Raw genomic sequence first — 14,553 nt, forward strand, 5'->3', positions numbered from 1 at the left:
GTGTATCTGGTAACATCTTTAAGTTTATAAAATCCTTCCTTCCAATCGTAGTATAAAAGTTGTCCTCGATAGACAGCACTCTTCTTTATATCGTGTAACAGATATAAAGAAGAGTGCTTCAGAGGTTCCTCAAGGTTCAATCCTTGACCCTACACTCTTTAATTTATATTAACGATCTTCCAGATATTCTTACATCTAAGGTGGCATTTTTCGCTGATGATACTACCATTTATTCTTGTCATGATAAAGAGTCAACACTCTTTGATTGCTTGGTGGAAGGAGCATTTGAGCTTGTAAAGAATCTCACTTCTGCCACAGCATGGGGCTCACAGTGGCTGGTGAACTTTAATACAGATAAAACCCTTTTTTTTTCAGCCAATCGAAATTTCAATAATTTAGATTTCCCTATATTTATGAACGGTAATGTACCCGTTAAGTCATTTACCCTTAATCTTTTAGGATTAACTCTTACTTTGGTTCTTTTTTGGAAACCATATATCAAATTAATTGCAAAATTAGCATCTGTTAAGGTTGCATCTCTTTATCGTGCTCAACACTTTCTTACTTCAGATTCTATTGTTTATCTCTATAAATCTCAAATCTATCCTTGTATGGAATACTGTTGGCATATCTGGGACGGATCTTCCAATGATGCCCTTCCGCTTTTTGACAAAGTGCGAAAACACATTGTAAACATAGTTGGACCTGCTCTTGCATCCAACCTCCAACCATTATCACATCGTTGTAATGTTGTTTCTCTTTCTCTTTTCTACAAATGCTATAATGGGCACTGCTCTATAGAACTAGTGTCTCTTTTGCCATCTATTAAAATTCATTTTTGTGTTACTTGTTATTCAAGTTAATTAAATCTCATCCTTTTTCTGTGTCTGTTCCTAAATGCTCTGAAAACTCTTATTTGTCTAGTTTTTTTCCTTGAACATCAGTTCTTTTGAATTTGCTTCCTTATTATATTTTACTTTCCTGGTTCATATAATTTACAATATTTTAAGTAGTCTGTTAATCATCTTGCTCTATAAACTTTATCTTTTCTCTTCCAGTAACTTCTGACTCTAATAGTAGTTTCTTGCAGCCTTGTTGGAAGCAATGATGTCGGAAAAAAAAAATTTTTAAATAAGGCTTGCTTAATATAATAAAATTTTCAAATGACTGTGACCAAGTTGTCTAAATAAAAAACTTTTTTGTGGACAAATGACACGAAAAACCGCATGTGTCTCCTATTTAATGTAATGTTTTTTTTATTGTTAAAAAATTAATAGAGTTATTATATTATGAAAAAACTTATATTTTAAAAAACTCTTTATAACTATTTAACTTATTAGTTCTATTGTTATTAGTTTTAGTTGTTATTATTATTAGTTTTAGTTGTTATTTAATTAATTTAATTGAGTTAGTAATTTAACTGTGTTATTTAATTTTATTTTCTAAACATCTTCGCTTCCAAAAAGGCTGCAAGCAACCACTATTAGAGTTGGAAGTTACTGAAAGAGAATGAAGAAGAGGAGATGAACCATGATAACGATTAACAGATGACTTAAAAGATTGCAAGTTATATGAATCAGGAAAAATAGAAGGGAGCAAACTCCAAAGAACTTATGTTTGAAGAAAAAACTAGACGAATAAGAATTTTTGGATCACTGTATTGAAGACTTTAGAAATGTCAAGAGCAATAGCCTTAACCTCTCCACATCTATCTAATGCCTGATAAAATCTATCAGTTATTACCATCAACAAATCAGCAGTAGAATGATAAGATTGAAATCTATATTGATGATCAGAAAGTATATTATTAGATTCAAGATTGAAGAGAGATTTTTTTGTTAATTAAAGACTCAAAAATCTTGCTTATGATAGGAAGTAGACTAATGGGACAGTAGTTTGACAAGTCATATTGCTTTTCAGTATTTTATAAAATAGGGATAATAGATGCAGCTTCCCAGATGGCTAAAAAACAAGATTCTAATAAGCATTTGTTAAATAGTTTTAAAAGAATAGATAACAGCTCTGGAGAACCCTTCTGCAAGACTGTAACAGGTATGTTGTCTGGACCACAAGCTGTAGATTAGCAGAAATTCACTTTAGATACAGAAGATGGAGTGACACAAATGTCAAGCAATGAATCAACCTGTTTGTCGGCTCTATCAGGGAAGATGTGATTAGTGGAATCAAGAGATGAGATTGATGAAAAGTTCTTAGCAAACAATTCAGCTTTGTCTTTAAGTGTGGTAACAAAATCTGAGCTATGCAAAAAAGGTAGAATAACAGATTTGTGCTTATTATAGACACTGTTAAAGATTTTCCAGAAATCTCTAAAACCTAATTTTTGAGATTAAATATGAGATTTTGTGATCTGAGAATAGCAGAATTTGGCATTTAATTAAACCTTTTTACAATGGTTTCTAGCAATAGCAAACAGACATCTGTTTTCTGGAAAATTGTTTTGGTGATAGATGTGGAAGTATTGGTTAGGATTGGAAATTGCAACAGCACAATGAAAGGAAAACTATGTAGAAGAGAAAGGCTTGACTTTGAAATGTCGAGAGGAAATAAAAGATTCCATGCCAGCTTAAATCCAAGAAGTTACATAAGATGCACATTTGTCATCCGGAAGATGAAAGATTTGAACCCAAGGGCCATCTTGAAGAAAATTATGGAAAGAGTCAGCTTTAAGGTAGTTGTAGGAGGTGCGATGATAGGGATATTCCCATGATGAAAAATAACTGATAAAGGTTTGAAAGTGTTTTATCAAACTGTTAATGTGGAGAAACAGAGTACTGACTAGGATCAGAAACAAGACAAGTAGAGAAAGTAAATGATTCGGATTTTCTGGAAAACGAATTGGAAATTTGACTATTTCTGTTAGAGATTGAGAAAGAGAAAAGTTGTGGGCCTTAAAGCATGTCAAGTCACTGACACTAGAACTAAGCTAATCAGTGTGATGAGCATGGAAGTCACCACCAACAACAATATTGTCTGAAGGATAAATAGAAAGGGCTTTGCCAATTTAATCAGAAACATCATAAAAAGAGTGCAGTCTTGAGATAAAGAAGAGCGATATAGAACAAAGAGAAAGGTGTTAAAGCGGGTTGGTGCTAAAACACTATATATACTCTAAATGTAGTATAATGCATTTAGCACTATACTATGCATACTCTCCTCTATCACATAAAAGCACATAAAAGAATAGTCTGTATATTTAAACCTAGTTTTCTGAAAAATGAGTGAATTATTATGAATGTTAATGCCAGGCCAAGCATGTGACTATTGGAGTCTTTATGAATACGAATTATAGGAAAATAACCCTCAACACTAAGATCACAAGATGAGACAACTGAAATTAAATTAATCTCATAAAGAGTGAGTAGGTCTGGTAAACTTTGCAAGAAATAAGACCATGAATATTAGTGAATGATTTAGAGATCATAGTAATGACGATGGCTGTGTAGATTTTGATACTTTAGTCATTTTTAAAATTGATTAAAGAACTTAACTCAAAGCACAGATAGTGCTCAGTACACTATTTAATAGTCCAAGTAATAGCCTCATACTATTAATAAACCCTAAACCATAACAAAGGGCTCCAATTGTGGCCTTGACAATGCACATCAAACTATGAACAGGGACAACATTCATGCGCAACAGGCACTGTTAGTACTCTGATACTTTACAGCTGTTGATGGAATCAGCCTCTCTTAGAGCTACCACAGAGTTTGGGAAACCTGACTACCAGCTAACCTCAGAACCATAAAACTGAGTTTTAGAGCTGTATCTTCATTCGGAGATAATAGAATGAGTTGCCTAGTCACAAAAACAAAGACGCATGCAAAACAAATGCAATGAATCAAGATAATCCAGTATTCAATATGAATGAAAAACGACTGGAAACAATTTATTATAAATACATCTACACCAGCTTAATAGATGAAGAAGGGGTGCGAAGCTGTTCAACAGATAGAATCTGCTTACCCCTTAAGTCTTTGTCTAGGAGCCCTTCTACTAGACAGCGGGTGGATGCATTTAATGTCTGCCCAAGATGAGTGTTTTTATCCAGACTTCATTGCTACTGTTTATTTCGTTATCTTCATCAAATAGTTGAGCTAAAATTAGTATTGTTGTTGTTATCATACAGTCATGAATCATATTATAAATATAACACATAATAATATAAATATAGTTAACTTATATATAACATAAATTTAATTATGCTTTTTGTGTACTGGTTATTCAGTGTATGTGCAATCCCATTATTTACTATTATTACAAAATAGTAATTAATGGGATTACAATAATAAAAAATACAAAAACAAAATGTGCTTTTATTATTATCTTATAATTTTTATCCATTTTATAAATAAGTTTTAAGAGATAAAATCTTTTTTTTCTTTTATTAAGGAAGGAGATTCTATTAAGCTTGCAATCAAGCACAAGTTGGTGTCGTCAAGAATTTATAATCTCTGAGAATGAAATACAGCAAAGTATAGCTATAATAAAACCTACTGATGAATACAAAGGGTTTTTAAATTCATATAAGTATGTTTTTTTTGTTTTTATTTTATGTTATATATATATATATATATATATATATATATATATATATATATATATATATATATATATATATATATATATATATATATATATATATATACAGTGGGTGCTCATATTATTAGAAACACTGTCTTTTTTTTGAAAATGATGTGTTAAAGGTTATTTATTATAGAAATAAAAAGGTTGCAGAGTATTTTTTCGTAACTTTTGAGTGTTGCGGTCTATATTTATTACAAAAAACATACTTATTTATATATTTTTTTAAATAATTCCACTATTGTACAAGCAAAAGATTACATATTGGTGATTTATTTTAGTATTTTGTTATCCCTCCCTTGGCACTTATTACGGCTTCTACACGTCTTGGCATACTTTCTATGCATTTTATTGCATTATTTTGAATATCTATGTTATTGTGCCAGACTTTGATCATCTTTTCAATTAATTGTTGGTGATCATTTCAGAAGCAATTTCCCTTTTCATGATCTCCCACAGATTTTTAATAGGGTTTAAATCTGGTGAGTTTCCAGGCCATGGTAGCACTGGAATTTTCTTTGCTTTTAGGTACTCTGTAACCTTCTTTGTTTTATGGCATGGGGCAGAATCATGCATAAATGTAAATTTTTGGTTCTTTGGGAACCATTCCTTCAACTGTGGTACCAATCTTGTGTCAAGAACTTTTATGTATTGGTCCTGGCGCATAGTTCCCTCAACGATATATAAGCGCCCTGTTCCATGTCCACTAATTACAGACCATACCATTATACTTAGAGGATGCTTTACACGTTCTAAGATGCAGTCTTTGTGGAATTTTTCTCCAGCTCGTCTACGCACAAACTGTGATTTGTTCATCAATATCTGGATTGTCGATTCACATGAGAAACATACCTAAACAACATCAAAAAAACTTATAAGTCAAAGTTTTAATGTAGGCAAATCTCTAAATGGAATGTGTACAATTATAAATGAAGTACTTACATTTTTCCAGTCATCGACGGTCAAATGCCGATGACTTTTAGCCCAAGCAAGGCGTTTTTGTTGCATTGCTAGAGTGAGCTTAGGCTTTTTAGCAGGTCGACAGCATCTAAATCCTTGTTCTTTGAGTCGTCGACTAACTGTCATTGGAGATACTGGTATTCCAGCATCTTGTATTAAAGTGGTTAGTATTCGCCTAGGCTTATTCCTATTTTCTAGGCAAATATCTCGTATTTTTCTATCGTCTCTTGGCGTTGTTAGCCGTTTTCTACCATAATGTCCTGCTCGTTGAGGAGTATAATCAGCATTTTTGTCCAGATTTTTTTTTATTCGGTTGACTGTTGCCACTGAAACCTTTGTCATTGATGCTATACACCTTTGAGAATAAGTAGTATTCTTCAATAATGCTCCAACTTCTCTTTTTTTTGAGGGTGAAACATCTTTTGCCTTTCCCATATTGAACAAAACACGTGATTCTAGTAAACCGTTATAGAAGTCAAATTATATGTAAAAATATTGATTTATTCATGTTTAACTGTAAAAAATAGACACATAAATAGAACTCAATAACAAAACAATAAAAAAATCTTTGAAAACTTTAAAAAGAGAGCAATACACAAACAGCACTTCACGCGACAACAACACAGGTATAACTGCCAAAATTGTCAAAATTCAGGAAAAACCCTATAACTTCATAATGAGATGAAATGCAATGTTGCCAAACTCCCAGATTAAAGTAAAAGGTAAATACATACTATTTGTAAAATAAAAAAAATTATTTTGTTAAAATGTTTTGTTAATTTTGAACTTTATTCACAAAGTTTTTAAAATTTGGTCGTGTTTCTAATAATATGAGCACCCACTGTATATATATATATATACCACTATATATATATATATATATATATATATATATATATATATATATATATATATATATATATATATATATATATATATATATATATATATATATATATATATATATATATATATATATATATATATATATATATATATATATATATATTATTTTAAAACATCAAGAAATACAGTTTCTCTCAATACAAATAATATTATTTTATAAGAAATTTTCGCTGGGTTATAGATACCAGCATCATCAGCTTGTAAAATGTTAAACATTTTACAAGCTGATGATGCTGGTATCTATAACCCAGCGAAAATTTCTTATAAAATAATATTATTTGTTTTGAGAGAAACTGTATTTCTTGATGTTTTAAAATAATATATAATATACTCTCATACAAGATGTCATCTTTCAAATATATATATATATATATATATATATATATATATATATATATATATATATATATATATATATATATATATATATATATATATATATATATATATATACAGTGGGCAAAATAATTATCCGTACATTAATGAAAAGTATCTATATTTGATCAAAACAACATTTAAAAGTATTTAGATAGTTGTAATTAAGAGTTTTTAAAGAAATATTATAATATTAAAGTAATTTTAAGTGTATTAGTTAAAAATATAATAATATATGAAAAGTTATATAAGTTTATTTGAAAAGAGTTAAAAGTTTAAACAAAAAAATTGTCCATACACTATGTTAATTTTTAAATTAAAATTAGTTAAAATTAAATTAATATCTTGTTGGACCACCATCAGCTTCAATAACTGCTCTACAACGATTTTTCATTGATGAGACGAGTTTAGATGTAATTTCTTGATTAATTGATGACCAAACATCTGAAACCAATTCTTTGGAGCTCGATCTTTCATTCTTTTTTCCACCACCGACCATAAATGTTCTATAGGGTTCAATTCAGGCGATTGTGCAACCCAATCCAACACGTTAATGCCATTTGCAGCAAGATATCTGGTTACAGATCCAGCTTTGTGCTTTGGATCGTTGTCATGTTGGAATATAAATTCCGTTCCAAGTCCTAATTTTCCTGCCGAAGCCACCAAATTCCGTTCTAATATGGATCTATATAAATGTTGATCCATTTTCTCATCAATAAATTCAATTTTGCCAATACCGGACGCACTCATGCAGCCCCAAACCATAACATTTCCACCACAAAATTTAAATGTTGCCTTCAAACACTTCACGTTATATTCTTCTCTGACTCTTCTATAAACTTTTGCACCACCATCAGCTCCATATAAATTAAATTTACTCTCGTCTGACCAAATAATCATATTCCAGAATGTATCATCCTTCAGAACATGTTCCTTTGCCCACTGCAACCGTTTTCTCTTGTTCACTATGCTGATGAATGGTTTTCTCCGAGGCGTCCGTGCAAAAATATTGGCTTCATGCAGTCTGTTCCTAATTGTTTGTGGCAATAATTTAATATTTAATTCATTTTCCAGCTCTTTTGATACTTTTACTGCATTTTTTCTTCTATTCTGCTTGATTTTCCCAACTATGCGCCTGTCAACTCTTGGCGTCGTTGATCTTTTTCTGCCTCGTACACCATTATTTGCCACTGATTTTGTTTTTAAATACTTTTCCCATATATATTGAACAGAGCTTGGTGGTATTTTCAACATTTGTGCAACTTTTCTAATTGATAATCCATTTTCCCTATCAAACATTCTCGTTTATGTAAGTCAATACTATATTCTTTTCTTTTTCCTTCCATCATAGCCACGTAGTTAAGAAAAGGTTTATTTTTATTTATTATAGTATTATTTAACCTAAAAGTACAAGATATTAATATAAAAATCATTTATAAACAAAATTTTACCTTTTAAATCAAAAGTACGGACAATTTTTTGGTTTTAAAATTTTTAAAACTTTTAAATAAGTTAATTATAATTTAAATTGTCGGGAGAAAATTAAAGATGGTGTATTGTTTTTATTTGTTTTCTTGTGCGCTATCTATTGGTTTAATTTATTTTTTTCTATCATTTAAAGTTTTAGAGCTTTTTTCAAAAAACTTTAATTTTCATTAATGTACGGACAATTAATTTGCCCACTGTATATGTATATATATACACATACATACATACTTAAATACATACATACATACAGGGCTCAAAATAGGTGCCGCACATAGAACATTGCCCGGCACTTGCCCGGTAAAAAGCGACATCTATCAGTCATTTCGTCCGACTCATATTTTATATACATTTATTTTATAATCATTTTAGTTGTTCCAAAATTATATAATAAATTCAATATTGTATATAAACTTTATTTTTTGAACTTATTATTTTTTATACAAAACAAAAATTGAAGCACACAGCTGTGTTAATAAAATACCAAACCATTGCATTTTTTTTGAATTAAGTAGCTCGGTTTTTATCATTTATATTAAAACGTTGCAATAAGTATAAATAGTTATAAAATTAAATTTTTAGTTTAGTATTTTTTTTTTTTTTTGTCCAATGGTTTTTATAAATTTCAAAAAAATATTTTAACTTTTAAAACCCTTTTTAAATTTATTTTATAAACATTTTAACATAAAAGTTATTTTAATGTTTATAGAAACCAGTACTTTTTATTATTAAATTTGAGTTGTTATGTAGCGTATGTTTTCGCGCTAAAGTTTTTTGCTATTAAAAGTGTTAATCAGAAAAGGTTTGAAATGATTTATAAAAAACTACATATTTATATAAATGTAATTACGTATAATATCTTTGATAATTTAAATAAAATGGGTTTATTGTAAACAATCATTATAATTAATTTGTTACTTTACTTAATAAAGGAATAAATAAACTTAATAATTTATGTATTTACTATATTTATAATAATTTATTATAAATATAGTATTTTTAAAAATTAATAGTATATTAATTTTTAAAAAACATGACAAATATATTTTCCTTTTCAAATTTGTTTTTTTTTAGCTTAGATTTTTTCTTTTTCTTTAAGATTTTCTTTTTTAAGATTTGTTTTTAGAATTTATCTTACAAATTTTCTTTTTATTTTCAGCGCATTTTAAAACGCCTAGAGTTGTCAAAACAAATTGCGTGATCAAGTTGTAAAAACAAATGTTTTATGTCAGGATTGGTGTTCAACCGTGTGGTCTCATATATATATATATATATATATATATATATATATATATATATATATATATATATATATATATATATATATATATATATATATATATATATATATATGTATATATATATATATATATATATATATATATATATATATATGTATATATATATATATATATATATATATATATATATATATATATATATATATATATATATATATATATATATATATATATATATATATATATATATATATATATATATATATATATATATATGAGACCACACGGGTAAAACTGCAGATGTCCACTTTTTGAAAATTTCAAGTTTTATATATTTTTATGATACTTTAGTACTAAGCTATTTTAATTTAAAAATTCTTAACAAAAAATCTATGTTTTAAGGTTCTATTGTCATTTAAAAAAAAGGGCAACTTTAAAACAACCATTGTTGTCAAATGTTTACCCGGTAAAAAACACAGTTGTCCAAGTTATTTATATCTAAACCAATGATTATAAAAGCACAATTCACATGACTATCTTTTATCCTTAAAATAAAACATGTCGGATGAAGTAAACAACATTACGTTCACAGAAAAACATTAAAATAAAAACAATACATATATACATATATATATATATATATATATATATATATATATATATATATATATATATATAATATATATATATATATATATATATATAATAAATTTTTTTTTATGACAAAATTTTCTCTTGAATTATTTCAACATTTGTTTTAATTCATTAGGTGTACCTTTGATATCCTAACAAAGTAAAAAATAGACTCAATAGTATTCTGATTCTTATACTGCTAACAATATATTACAAAAAAAGAATTTTTCGAATGTATTGCTTTAGTTGCATTAGAGAAAAGCTTAAATGTTTTGTTAGTGGAAAATAGCTGCATGTCTTCTAACTCATCATGCTTTTAATTGTGAAGTAATTTGCTTGGATTTCCCAAAAAAATTAAATGCCTAAACATTTGAAATTAATATATATATGCTGTTCCAGGCAACTGCTGTTTTTTTTTTTAAACACTAATATACTTTCAACTCGAAAATTATATTTTTATTGCTATGATGAAACAGTTGGAAACAGATGGTCTGATAATGTATGTTCTATACTGCATGATTTTAAATTATAAATTATCTCAAATGTAAAGGATATCAAATTGATTTGCAATTTATGTGCTAGGCAAAATATAAAATGAAAAGTGTTAAATTAATTGGCCATTGCAAATCAAAAGTTTCTGACAGAAACACTAGACAATCTTACAAAAATCCATAACAATTCAATGTTATATATAAACATGATACAAGAAAAATTTCTGAAATTTGCAAAGTTTCAAAGCCGAACTTCTTGGTTGTTTGTTCATTCAAGACATTGAAGTGCCTGATATACCGAAACAAGCATACATAGCTCTGTTGCCTCTTTTTTGTTAAAAATTTAAAGACTTATTGAAGCTAAAATAAGACAAGATAAGACATTATTTGATATAATTTTGTCTTGAAAAATTTATTTTATTTTTCTTTGAAATTAAAAAAGCATGTTTTTATTACTGTTTGTTCAGAATCGGTTTTTGTATGGTTTATACAAACTTGATATAAAGTGATGGAATACAGACATCTTGGAATCATCTATGGTAAATAGATGAGATTGGGGAAGAGATAAGGTTGCAATGCTATTTTGTATAAAGTTAAAAAAAAAACTTACATCTAATTTTTTATTTGAATTTTTTTTATGAAAAGAAGGGGGGCGGCGGCTTTATTATTCTATCACACACTTAGTATGTTGTGGTTGTATATTACAATGTGTTACCATCTACTTTAAAATGATAAGTGCTTTAAAAGGTTATAAGCTAACAAGGCTTATGAGTTGACAAAATTAAAATGGAAAAATCACAGATGTCCATAATGAGTGTCTTGTTTTTAAGATAACACTGTGAACATTCTTGTATTTAGCACAAAAACTGCATTTATATATTGTGTTTAGACTAAAATATCATAAAAATATACTTTTAATTAAATATATTATTAATAAACAGATATCTAATGTCACTAAACACTAAATTTAATTTTTCTCAAAATGAGAAAAATCTGACATCTGTGGTTTTACCCATGTGGTCTACATATATATAGAGGTCGTCCATAAAGTATGTATGCTAAAAATTTTAAAATTTGACCCCCTTCCCTTGTTGCCATGCATACTTTTTAGCCCCCCCTTCCCCCACCTCCATAAAAAGTACTACGCTTTTGAAATACCCCCTGCCCCTTTTTTTTAACTTTATTAAAATATTTATTTTAATAAAGTTAAATTTCATCACACATATGCGTTCGTTTGGCCAAGAGGTTAAAGCTATTTACTCCAGCAGTGGAGGTCGGAGATCGAGTCTCAGTCAAGTTATAACGAACTTTTTTTTGTTTTAATAACAAATCAAATAAAAATAAATTACACTTAGGGCAGACATTTTTTTCAGGCACTCCTCTTTAGTAAGTACGCGAAATCAGTAATATTGAAAACAGAGCCTAAAACCCAGTGCCGAGGGTAGGCTACCCATACGCCATAATTAGGTGGGGGGAAGAACCCAGAAAATTTAGAGACCTTTTTCCATGGGAGCTTTTATTTTAGCAATACCTAGCGGTAAAAATTGGAAGATTTTGAGAGCCTAATGACATATTTTTTGGGTGGGACCTCTGACCCATATATATATATATATATATATATATATATATATATATATATATATATATATATATATATATATATATATATATATATATATATATATATATATATATATATATATATATATATATATATATATATATATATATATATATATACACTCCTAGACCTACTTTACATGTGACATGTGCAAAAATTCTACTTAAAGGTGACATTGCATTTTTTCCACATAAAAATGCTATAATGGCTTCACTCATCTTATAATTACTCCTTTAAGCATATTCTATTGAAATTAAAATTATCGCACTTCCCCACAGTGATATACAAAAAAAAAGTGTTACCTTAATGTTTTTTCTTTTGTTGATTTTACTCAGTTGCGTCACCTTAACATTAAACATTGTGGAAAGTCAGCAACTATAAAGGACAACTTTAACAGATGTTGGCGAAATGAATGATTTTGAGTTAGTAAAATTTAAGCCTTACATAATATAGTAAAAAACAAAGGTTTGTGTTTCTCCTTAAGAAAAAAAACAAGAGTTTTAGTGAAACAAAAATCTTTATTTTTTAGTCATTTTGAAATTTAATAAATATAGTTGACTAACTCCTAATTTATTGTTTTTAATCATAAAAATAATAATATATATATTTTAAAATATTTAAAAACTATCTAATGTACAAACTGTCACCTTATGGCATTTGTATGTAAATTTGCGGTTTTATGCAAGAAACACTCTCAAAACTGCATTATCCATATCTCCCAATAAGAATTTCAGTTTGATGCAAAATTTATTTTTTAAATTATTTAAATAGATTTAAATAGACTTTTTTTTAGTTCTTTATTTTAAATATTTTTTTAAAATATAAATAAGTTGTAGCAGCAATGGATTTTTTTTATCTCATTTTATCGCTATTTTGTTTATCACATACTCTATTTTATCACTTATTTTAACTCTGCCAAAACACTCTTAGCATAATTTAAGAACATCAACTAGTATCTTAGCAACTAGTATGTTAGCCATATTTGAACAACACAAGTTCACGTCACACAGTCTGTACTGTTGTTGTTACACTGATATCCTACTTAATGAAGACCTTTAGACAATGAAGTTTTACATGAGTAGAACACCCATTGACAAGCTAAATGAAATGCTATTTATTTACTATCTTCTCAATGTGATTTTACTTGAAAAAAAGCTTATTAACACAATTTTACTATTATCTTCTTTACAATTAGCTATACAACCTATCATAGAGCACTAGTTACTCACCTGACAGCTAATTATTATAGGAATCCTTTGCACATTGTCATTAAGAACATTACCAGAGCACTTGCAAGACACCATCCATCATAGATACCTTTTTTGCTATCTCTAGTCAAACTATATAGAAACATAAGTATTTAGATCAACAAAATTATTAGAATGTAGTGACATATAATGGATGATGATACTGAATGAGCCATCATATCTGCACATAGCTGTCAAATCCATTTTTATGCATTTCGGACCCAAGACCATTCACAGCAACACCTTGTATCCTCATCGACAGTGACTGAATTTTAAAGAAATTAAATTCTTTGGTGCACACCCTGATGAGAAAAATAACTTTTTAAAGAATTTAGGTAAATTTGTTTCCCTCCCAATATATATATTTTTTAATTTTAGGCGAACATTTTTATATTGTAATGTTTCTCCGAAAAGTATTTTGGTGTTTATTTACAAGCATGTAAATTAAAACCCACAAAGTGGCTTTACATGTGCAGCCGTTGGAATTCCGAGTGCTTTACATGTGGATTTGATTAAATTTTATGTTGTGTTAAAATAAAATTAGTTATGTGACATAATATACTACACAAAATACAATGTTCAAAACATGTAATATAACTAGAATATATTTTAATAAGAAAATCCACATTAATTTATGATTCAAGCTTTGACAATTTCTATTATTTTCTTATTGATTTGTATGAATAAAAAATTTCATCTAAATTCTATTGCTTGAGTATTCTAATATTGCTCTTCTCAGAAGCTCTTAATAAATTGTTCTAGATTCTGATGTTGAGAATCTTCTGAGAATTTTTTGCTTGTTGTGACAAACAAATTCATAGCATTGCTCAACTAATTATGTTAATGTCTTTTAGTTTTGTTTAAGGAATTGACAAGGTGATGTTGAATTTTATTTTAGACAAATCGGTCATGACCATTAGCAAGTTTTATTATATGTTTTGCTGAAAAAAGTTTCAAAAACAAAGAAAGCAAAACTAACAAACTAGGAAATT

The 14,553-nt window shown here is 28.0% G+C and overlaps 1 protein-coding gene across 1 annotated transcript in view; it reads left to right on the forward strand.

Moving 5' to 3' along the window:
* The window catches only part of LOC100192292 (tyrosine-protein kinase Fer), a 126,467-nt gene that overhangs the window by 36,507 nt on the left and 75,407 nt on the right, over positions 1-14,553 (forward strand). The window contains exon 4 of the mRNA XM_065806010.1: positions 4,411-4,548. Coding sequence (XP_065662082.1) covers positions 4,411-4,548 — 138 coding nt within the window. The remainder of the gene's footprint in view (positions 1-4,410; positions 4,549-14,553) is intronic.

Source organism: Hydra vulgaris, chromosome 09, assembly GCF_038396675.1.
Source record: "Hydra vulgaris chromosome 09, alternate assembly HydraT2T_AEP".
Taxonomy (NCBI): domain Eukaryota; kingdom Metazoa; phylum Cnidaria; class Hydrozoa; order Anthoathecata; family Hydridae; genus Hydra; species Hydra vulgaris.